This window comes from Leopardus geoffroyi, chromosome E1 (genome assembly GCF_018350155.1).
Source record: "Leopardus geoffroyi isolate Oge1 chromosome E1, O.geoffroyi_Oge1_pat1.0, whole genome shotgun sequence".
Taxonomy (NCBI): domain Eukaryota; kingdom Metazoa; phylum Chordata; class Mammalia; order Carnivora; family Felidae; genus Leopardus; species Leopardus geoffroyi.
Window position 1 is genome coordinate 19,352,331 of NC_059330.1, and position 9,494 is coordinate 19,361,824.

At 42.0% G+C, this 9,494-nt stretch overlaps 1 protein-coding gene across 15 annotated transcripts in view; it reads left to right on the plus strand.

Moving 5' to 3' along the window:
• NF1 (neurofibromin 1) overlaps nucleotides 1-9,207 on the plus strand; it is a 249,817-nt gene extending 240,610 nt beyond the window's left edge. For all 15 annotated transcript variants that reach the window (XM_045488002.1, XM_045488009.1, XM_045488003.1 and 12 more), the window contains one exon: nucleotides 5,527-9,207. In XM_045488002.1, coding sequence (XP_045343958.1) covers nucleotides 5,527-5,669 — 143 coding nt within the window. In that variant the 3' untranslated portion in view covers nucleotides 5,670-9,207. The remainder of the gene's footprint in view (nucleotides 1-5,526) is intronic.
• The last annotated feature ends 287 nt before the right edge of the window (nucleotides 9,208-9,494 follow it).

Sequence of the window (9,494 nt, forward strand, 5' to 3'; positions counted from 1 at the left end):
TGCAGTCTGTCTCCGTGAGGAGCTGCTTATACCCGCCCTCCCCTCCGCCACCCCCAGCATTGAACATGCGGTCCCAGCCCTGGGCCGACGCAGGCAGGGTCACCCCAGGGACAGTTAATAGAGCAGGGTAAGTCATTTGAGGAAGAGTTTCTAGCTTAGAAGTACTTGTTTTCCCCCAATACCAATATAAATCCAATCCCAATATTTCCTTACACATTAAAGCTGCCCGTGTACTCTAGCCCCATATTTAAAAAAAGGAATGCAGCCTGTACTTAGTTCTAAGGGCTAAGAAGAAAAAAATGTGAAGCACTTATATTTAATTTATAAAAGCTGTCTCCTCTTCTTTTACTCTCCTATAACTATTACACAAAAAGGTTAGACCTAATACAAAAAGAAGTAATGGCAATTGAGGAAAAGTCCATAAAAATTTTTGTTAATTCTTAGAGTTACAAGTTTGTATATCTAGCTTAAAGTACAAATATTTCCAAACACGGACTTAACATGTCTCCACGAAAGTATTTACTATGCCGTAAGAACAAGCTATTGTTACCTCTTCTTCTAAGATTTGTGTTTTGTGCTTAATCCCATTGTCCTAAGTACACATCCTAGTATGCACGTTCTAGTGTAAAATTCAAGTCCTCTGCATTTGTTCTAATACTCCTTTCAGTACGTCACGTGGTCTTTTTTATTTCAGGTGTCAAGAGCGTCTTGATTTCTGTAGTGGTTATCTTATCTGTGTGCAAGAAGTCTTCACATGGATTATCTTGTCTGATTCTTCTAACAGCCCTTGGAAATAGGCAATTCTACTCTTACCCTTAATTGACAGATTAAGAACTAAAACCTAAAGTTAGGTTCTGATCCAACCAAGACTCAAACCTGGGTCTTCTGACATGTTTGCTTCCTTGTCTGTAATAAATGAGCCCTCTGATGTGTTTGCCTTCTCATATATGTCTTAAGACTTTTCTGACAGGTTTGCCGTATTACATATGTAATCAACTAAGCAATGCGGGGTCAGGTAACCTACCAGAGCTCCTGTGCAGCTGGTGTGAGACTTGACTTCTTAGTCTTTTTGTTGTGTGACCTCTCACAAATTAAGCCATTTTTCTTTGGCTTCTCAAGAACTAAAAGGGGTTCAGTCCTTTTATTATTTCATGAAAGTATAGGTTCCAGTTTGGGGAAAACATTTTGGTCTTTAAAAAAAAAAAAATAGGTGAATTTTAAAAATGGAGTGTTTTGTTATATGTTAGGTTAGACCTATCCCTAGCTGTCAAAATATATAAACCATGATACCTGCCTTCAAGGAACTCATGTTCGAGCAGAGGAGATAGATTTATAACTTCAATAACTTCAATTATGTCATGTAATCATTTTTCCTTCTTGATTTCCTAAAGTCTGGCCAATAACACCTTTTGTTTAGGATTTCATCTTTATCTGGAACCACCACAATTCATTGAAGCATAGTGCTTATTAATACATTGCTCTAGAGAATTTCCAGCTTCTTCTGTCCTGCATGTTTGTAACTGGCTGCGTGTTTGACCACAGCCCATATGGGGGTGCGGGGGGGTGGGGACTGAAACTAGGAAATCAGGACCATGCAAGTTTTTACCTTTGTTTCATTCAGGTGGTGGCCTCTGGGTTTCTATCACCTCAGGCAGCTTTGCTCTTGTGCCCACTGAGAGTCAGAAGGGTAAGCCATTGCTTAGGGGCCTAAGAGAGACCAGACTGCAAAGCCTCAGAGGGGCAACACCAGGGTCTGCTTCCTAATTTAAAGCATCACCTGTACTGGTCCAGGGTAGATCCTGTCTCCATTTGAGCAGTCTGAGTTCTTCCTCTGGAATGCCAAGACCAGATCCCTCACCAGTGTCTAGAGAGGTTTCTAGATGTCATTGTAGAGAGCAAAAAGAAAGAATGCTGCCAAAATTCTCAAATGTGCAAATCGGAAACCAAAATGCCAGAACTGGGCACCGCGATCTCTCTGTTTCGTTCTAACTTGGCTTCTCCAAGATGCTGCACCCTGGTATAAATGTAATGCATTTTTAATTGATTTTTTTCTTACATACGACCCTCCAAGATGTTTATATCAGCTTCTCCTTTAAAGTAAAACCGTTTTGCTGTGGAGTTAGGAAACAGTTATGCCACATTTACCTGTGTGTGGCTTGTAGAGTCGGGTCACTGAGTAGGAAGAAAACACACATACAATAAGAAGAATTGAGATGAAAATTAATATGAGGGCAGAAGTAGGACATCAACCTCTAACATAGCCTGGAGGCTTTTGGCTGTGGGTGATGGGACAAAGTCAGTGATACTTTAACATTTTTAACCAAAAGGAACAGGTGCTCATTCGGGGGGAAAAAAATGAGGAAATTCAGAAAAATAGAAGAAAAAAATCACCCGTAATCCCACCACTCTAACATTTTACTATGTTTTATACATTTTATAAATGTTTAACATTTTGATACATCTCCCTCCCGTTTCTTTTCTTTACATAGTAAAGGTCTAAAACTTTATAGCTTGCTTTCTATCCTTAACATTTAACAGGAAATAAATAAGCCTTTTAAATTTTTATTTAGAGGTCTGAAAGTTACTTGCTTGACAGAAAATAGAAGATCCTTAGTATTTCTTTGGAGAAACCTTCACCCCAGTGACTTAGTCTGTGACTACACCTTCTGTGATTTTCATTCTGGGAATATCAGTGAGCAGGCCCTTGTGCCTCCGCAGAAGCATTGCCCCTCGCAGTGTAATGAACGAGTGCCTTCTCCCTGGAGTGAGCCCAGCCCAGCAGTGGCAAGGCTATCTCAAAGGTGTGCACACGAGAGCAAGCCCCAGGCTGGCGGATTGCTGCCAGAGAGCCACGGGCCTTCCTCGTGGTTGCCCACGCTGAGCTCCTCCTGATGGCTGTCTCCCAGTTGTTTTCAGACTCTTCTCTTCTTAAATCTCGTTTTGCCTGAATCTTACTTTCTATGAAGGATAGGACCCCAGGTAAGGAACTGTGGACTTGAACTTGTAGGCCCCATGCAGATTTAAGGAAATGGAAGGTCATGTGCGCTGAATTCATGACAATTTCGGATGGAGAAAGCTAAAAAAAAATTATTTTTGTCTTTTCCACTCCATATATGACACCACACCCTCGAGATCAGGGGTTGCACGCTTTTTGGCTCTGAATTACAGCAATGACATTTAAAACTGGTAGCATTCCCTTCAGCCCATATTTACTGAAGAAGATAGCAACTAGATCCTAAAGGAAAATGAATAATAAATAATCTTTGCTTTTTTGGGCATAGAGGAAATAAGATGTAGACACAACTGGTGGTGCAGGGAGACTGTAAGAGATACAAATGCCCTCTAGAAGCAAGGAGAGAGAGAGAGAGAGAGAGAGAGAGAAAGTAGTTCTGGCAGGAGACTGCAGAAGGCATCAGGAAGGAAATGGAGAGGAGAAAAAAACGGGTTGGACGTATCTAATGGAGACAGGCGTGGCAATGAAAAGAGCCCGCACAAACACACACTGCAGAGCTCAGGGCACGCTAGAGATGATGAGCAGCCTTCTTTGCATTTTGTTATTATTTTTTTTTAAATCGCCTGAGGAAGATGCAAATAAACACGCAGACGAGGACAAAGCTCATCCAGAATTCTGTCACCCAGAGAAGCGTTCTGTGAACACCGTGGTGCGATTTCTTCCATTCATCTTTCTGCACACATGGTTAGAACGGGACAGATTCCAGATGCTGGTTCCCTGTGCTCGGCTCCCAGGGAGGGGTGGGGGGCGCTGTCTGACTCTGCACTCAGACTTGCAGCCCGGTGCACGCTCTCATAAAGAAACACTAGCAAGTGTCCGCCTTCCTGTGGCAAGTTCGAGACAGCAAACCCCTGTTGAGCCTGTGCACGTCTGGCCTTACACTCTGAATGGAATTCAGGGCCAAATCTAAATGATACGTGGCTCCTAGAAGGTCATCACAAATTCACTTCCTTTTCATGAGCCAATAAGTAGATGTCTGGATCTATGTCCATCTTCTGTAACATAAAGCCTTCTTGGCTTGAAATGGTCCTTTGTCCAAAAGTGGGATTTTTTCATCCTCAGATTTCATGTTTATTTTAAAAACCAAATGGTATGATAAGAATTAGGTAAAAAAATTACCTGAATTAACGCTACCCAGAAATAACGTATTCTGGCAGGTGTTTTCCCAGCTTTTTTTGTTGTTTTTTTTTTCTACTTTTACTAAATCGTGGTCATCTTTCTGTATCCGTAAATATCGACCAGTACTTTGCACTTTGATACAAATTGCCAACACGCTCTCCAGCTTTCTGCTGTCCCACCAAGTGATACCATAGGTGGGTATAATCAGTAATTATTTTGGTAAATTTTGCTGAAGCGTAACAGAAAAATACACAGATCAAATTTACAACCTAGTGAACTTTTAAGAAGTGAACACTTAAAAATCCAACATCCGGATCAAGAAACAGAACATTGCCAACACCCCCAAGAAACTACCTACATTCCCCCTTCCAGTCACTACTTCCCAGGGTCACCACTACTCTGTGGTTTCTTTGTAATCTTTTTATAATTTGTAATCTTTACTAATCTGATTAACTATGTTGTGTTTTGCTTCCGGTTACTTTTATGAAGTCACTGCTTGGACTGTTGATAAAATTCATCGTAGGGCCCAGTTTCTGGAGGTTAAATCTCCTCCGTGAAAGAAACGAATGGCATCTATTTTAGGTGCAGAACATGAAGTGATATGCCAGAGTTGAAAAGGTTAAAGCCAAGATTCTACAGGGGCACCTGGGTAGCTCAATTGGTTAAGTGTCCAACTCTTGATTTCCACTCAGATCATGATCTCACAGTTTGTGACTTCGAGCCCCACGTCGGGCTCTGCGCTGACAGCATGGATCCTGCTTGGGAGTCTCTCTCTCTTCCTCTCTCTCTCCCCCTCCCCCACCCCCTGCTCATACATACACTCTCTCTCTCAAAATAAGTATTTTTAAAAAGATTCTACAGTATAACCTTTGTCATATATTCTCAGTAAATATTTGAGTTCCTTTGACACAGGCACTGTGATTTAAAAAAAAAAAAATCTTCCTTTCTTTGAAATGACAAATTTCAGTATCTTCTGCAACTGGAGAGTATATTCTGTGTTTAAACACCAGTAAGGCCATGTGGCTAGAAGCTGACCTCTGCTGGAAGCTTCTGGTATGATTTGGTGGTAGGAGCTCTCGTCTTCCCTGGTGGCTGCTAGCCTTTCGTTCAGCTCAAGCCCGCCTGCCTCTCTAGCTTTTCCTTGCAACTTGTCAGTTTGTTCTTTTTCTTTTCTTCCTTATGCTGTTTTTCTGCCGTGATAGCAAATTTTGCTTAACAAAATGTGAAGTTTTGTGTGTGGCAAGGTCTTTGTGAGTAAACATCCTAGCAGCTGTTACAATGAAATACACGAAAGCAATTTGCCAGGTTGCAACCTCCTTTACACGTCCTGAGATTCAGCCCCAGAGCCCAGCACCAGAGGAGGGAGAGTAACTGGCTGCTTCTCTTCTCTCCAGGGATCGACAAGGAGAACGTTGAACTCTCCCCCACCTCTGGCCACTGTAACAGTGGACGCACTCGCCATGGATCCGCAAGCCAGGTGCAGAAGCAAAGAAGCGCTGGCAGTTTCAAACGTAATAGCATTAAGAAGATCGTGTGAAGCTTTCTTCCTTTCCTTTTTCAAACAGACTTAACTTACACGGGCTCTTCACCAGTGACCCCTCACCACCGTGCTGTGACGCCGCACTTCATGTTCCACGAGGAGCCCGTCCGAGTCTGCCATGTTGCCAGATGATCAACTCTTGGAAGCATTGCCTAAATCTAATGCTGCTTTTTCTTTAACTTTTGTTGTTGTTGTCGTTCTCCTACTTTTGGTGTGTCTGGTGTGAGCAGGTGTTCGGAACAACTGCAAAGAAAGTGGGAGGTCAGGACGCTTGAACTGAGAACGTCCCACTTGTGAGAAAGGATGAACTCTTGATTACTGCTACCACTGGCCAGCTATGAAAGCCATTTGCACAGAGCTCTGCCTTCTATGTTTTCCCCTCCTTCGTCCTACAAAGTAAAGTGTTAGTCTCACTTACACACCTTTCGAGATAGGAGTTCATGGGACAAGTAGTACTATAACCCCGGTATGTTTAATCTTTTAGCTGTGGACTTTTTTTTACCATACAAAACCGAAGGAACCGTAGACGTCAAGCCTCAGTGACTTCACACCATAAAGCCACAGGCAAGGTACTTTGGGGGGTGGAGGGATTTAGTGTTTTGTAATGAGTTCTTAAGAAATACTAACACTCGAGTATTAGCAATAATCACAGGAAAGGAAGCATAACCACACATATCTTAACGTTACCGAATTAAAGCGACGGGTTCTGAGGCCTTATCCAAACTCAGTCATCCAAACTAGTTTATTTTTGTCTCCAGTTGATTATCTTTTAACCTTCAAGTATGCTGAAAGTTGTCGTTTCTGTTTTTGTAAGCCAAAACTATACTAAGTATAGTCATGATCTGTTTTCCCCCTCCTTCTCTTCTTTCCTAAATAATTCTGAGCAGGGTAATCCGTGAACAACGTGTTGGAAATTGTTCCTTGAAGGTCATTTTCGTAAATGTTTGCATTAGCTCCATAGCAAAATGGAATGGTACGTGACTTCTAGAGTAGCTGATGCTTTTAATTTCGTCGGATGACTTTGCCAGAAACACAGAGTATGGTGTATATTATCAAAAGTTTCTTTGACGACATGTATTTTAAGTGTCTCGTGATCTCACCCCCTCCCCTCCGAAAAAATCAGGAATCCTTTTAGCAAACCATTTGGGTTCTATATGATAGAACTGCATTTAACCACTGTGAAAGGACGGGCCGGCCTGCATTAGTGTGACAATAGGGGACCTTAACAGTTGCTGCTATACTGAACCGTATGGATTATCCTGGTGTTGGAATTTCCCTGGTAATGCAGACCCAAGTTTTGGGTGGTACCTGCAGTATGCAAAATGATTTGACTTCAGTGAACACAGTCGTAGTATCCGGATGTTCCAATTTAGAACTGAACCGTATTTATTACAAAAAGATAATATCCCCCTATTCCCAGGTTCCCTTTATATGTTCCGATGTGATGGCTTTGGGAGGGGAAAGAAACGTAGGGGAGGGAAGCCTCCTGTAGTGCTATTCCATGAGCGGATTTCAGTAAATTAAATTCCACAGCTAAATCAAGAAATAATGGTACATTGAAGTGTTCTGATTTTAATAATATAACACATTTCACATTTATCCACACAGTAACAATGTAATATGTTAATGTAAATAAAATTGCTTTTGATATTGAGAAATAACAAGAATTTAATTTTTTTAATTTGTTTACAGTCTCGGAAAAGTAAGAACCATCTGCCAAAATAAAAGGAGAAAACACTTTAGTTAATACTAAAGTTAATGGTTATTTTGACATAGAATTGTTGGAAAATATTGAAGACAGGTGCAATGAACTAAATTTGTGTTTTTATTGTAGAGGCTGCGTTAGAGTAGTGTTTATAGTAACAGAGCAACTAAGTCTATAAAGATGCTAAGACTAGAGCTGAGTTTAGAGGTAGATCCTTAACAACCCGATGCCACGCTGCTGTTAAGGTCGTGGTTCTCCCACGACCCCGTGCTCCTGGGAAGGTATCGCGACTCCTTGGATCCTGGAATAAAAGGCAGATGTGAGCCTTTAATCATTGTGGTTCCATGTTTTTCCTCTTGGTTGGTTTGGTGCGTGTTGGTGGGTGTTGTTACACTGTTCTGCTTCTCCCAATCAAAATAGAGAAACTGCCAAAGGTTTTCTGTTAAAAAATAGTGATGTTTCCATAACAAACTTTTCCAGGTATGATATTTCTTAAATTTATTCATTATTTCCCTCTAGTGTAATGAATGGAATGAATTCACTTGAAGTACCTCACGAAATGATCAGCGTTGCACAAATCAAAATTGAGCCTTCTTTGAACTGCAAAAATACTTTTTTGATCAGTACATCCTGGAAATTTGAGAACGCCCTAAGGTTTAAAATTTGCCTTGTTTAGAGAACTTCTGACTTTTGAGGAGAACCTAACTTTCCAAGTAACTAAAATGAACATGAGCCTAAGCCTCACCAGTACTCGTCCCCTGAGAAATGAAACACTCTCTCAGGCCTCCTACCACCATCTATCTACACAAGAAATCTGAGGTTCAGAGCAAGTTGCCCATTTTGCGTAATCCGATGTGAGTTCTACAAAGAACATCATAATTGGGGTTTGTGGATGTTTCCCCTGACTTGCTAAAGAGGCAAACGTGACTCAGCACATCGCTGTGCAGAACCCACCTGTTTTATCACGGGCCCCATCCCAGGGGTGCGCCCTTATTCACCAACATCGCGACGCCGTTCCCTGGCTCTGGGGGAAAGCGGCGAGGCTCTGCCCTTCATCCACTCACCCCTCCCCTGCCCGTTACAGAATGCCAGCCCCGTGCAATCCTGATGGGTGGGGGGGGGGGGGAGGAGAAGGGGGCGCCTGGACCCCCAGGAGCAGTCAGCTGCCGCCCCCACAGGACTCCCTCCCTGCTTAGCGGGTTTTAGGCTTTTTCCGTTTTGTTTTGGCTTTCTGTTTGCTACACCCCTCCCAGCCCTCCAGGCATCATGAGGCATGTCTTATTCAATGTTATGCAATGGACTTCTAAAAAAAAAATTCACTCTTCGTGTCAGCCACACAATTTTTTTTAAAGCAGTATATTCACCTGTAAATAGTTTGTGTAAAATTTGACAGAAAAGTATATTTACTACACTGTAAATACATGTGATGATATATTGTATTATTTTGCTTTTTTTGTAAAGCAGTTAGTTGCTGTACATGGATAACAAAAATTTGATTATTCTCGTGTTAGTATTGTTAACTTCTTCCTGCGACTGCGTTACATCATTTAAAGAAAATGCTGTGTATTGTAAACTTACATTGTATATGATAACTTCCTCTCCTTTCCATCTGGGCCTAAACTTTGGCAGTTCCCTTGTCTACAGCCTTGTGAATATTGTCCGCCAGCAGGAGAAATACTGCCCAGCAGTCAGAATGGATCATTGTAGGGGAAAATTGTAGAAATCCATTTCAGACCATTGTTGTTCCCACCCCGTTTTCCTCCCTGTGTATGTACTCCACACCACCCACCCCCCCCCCTTTTTTTTAAGTAAAATGTAAATTCGATCTGCTCTAAGATGTGGGGAGTTGTTTAATTGCTTCACATGCCTCAGCTCTGTTTTCTCACTTCCCCCCACTTCTCCCTGATCTTTTGAAACATCAAGGCCGGTTCCTTTCTTTTAAGGATACCTTGGGTTCTCCTCCCTCCCACAGCATGGGACAGACCTTTCTATTTCCAGAACCTCTCTAAAGGAAAAGTAAAATAATTTTGGTGAACCGTGTAGGGGAGGAAGAGTTTTCCTCGAGCCTTTTAGGGTCCCTGGCTGGGTCCGAGAATTAAACTGACAAGGACAGCTTA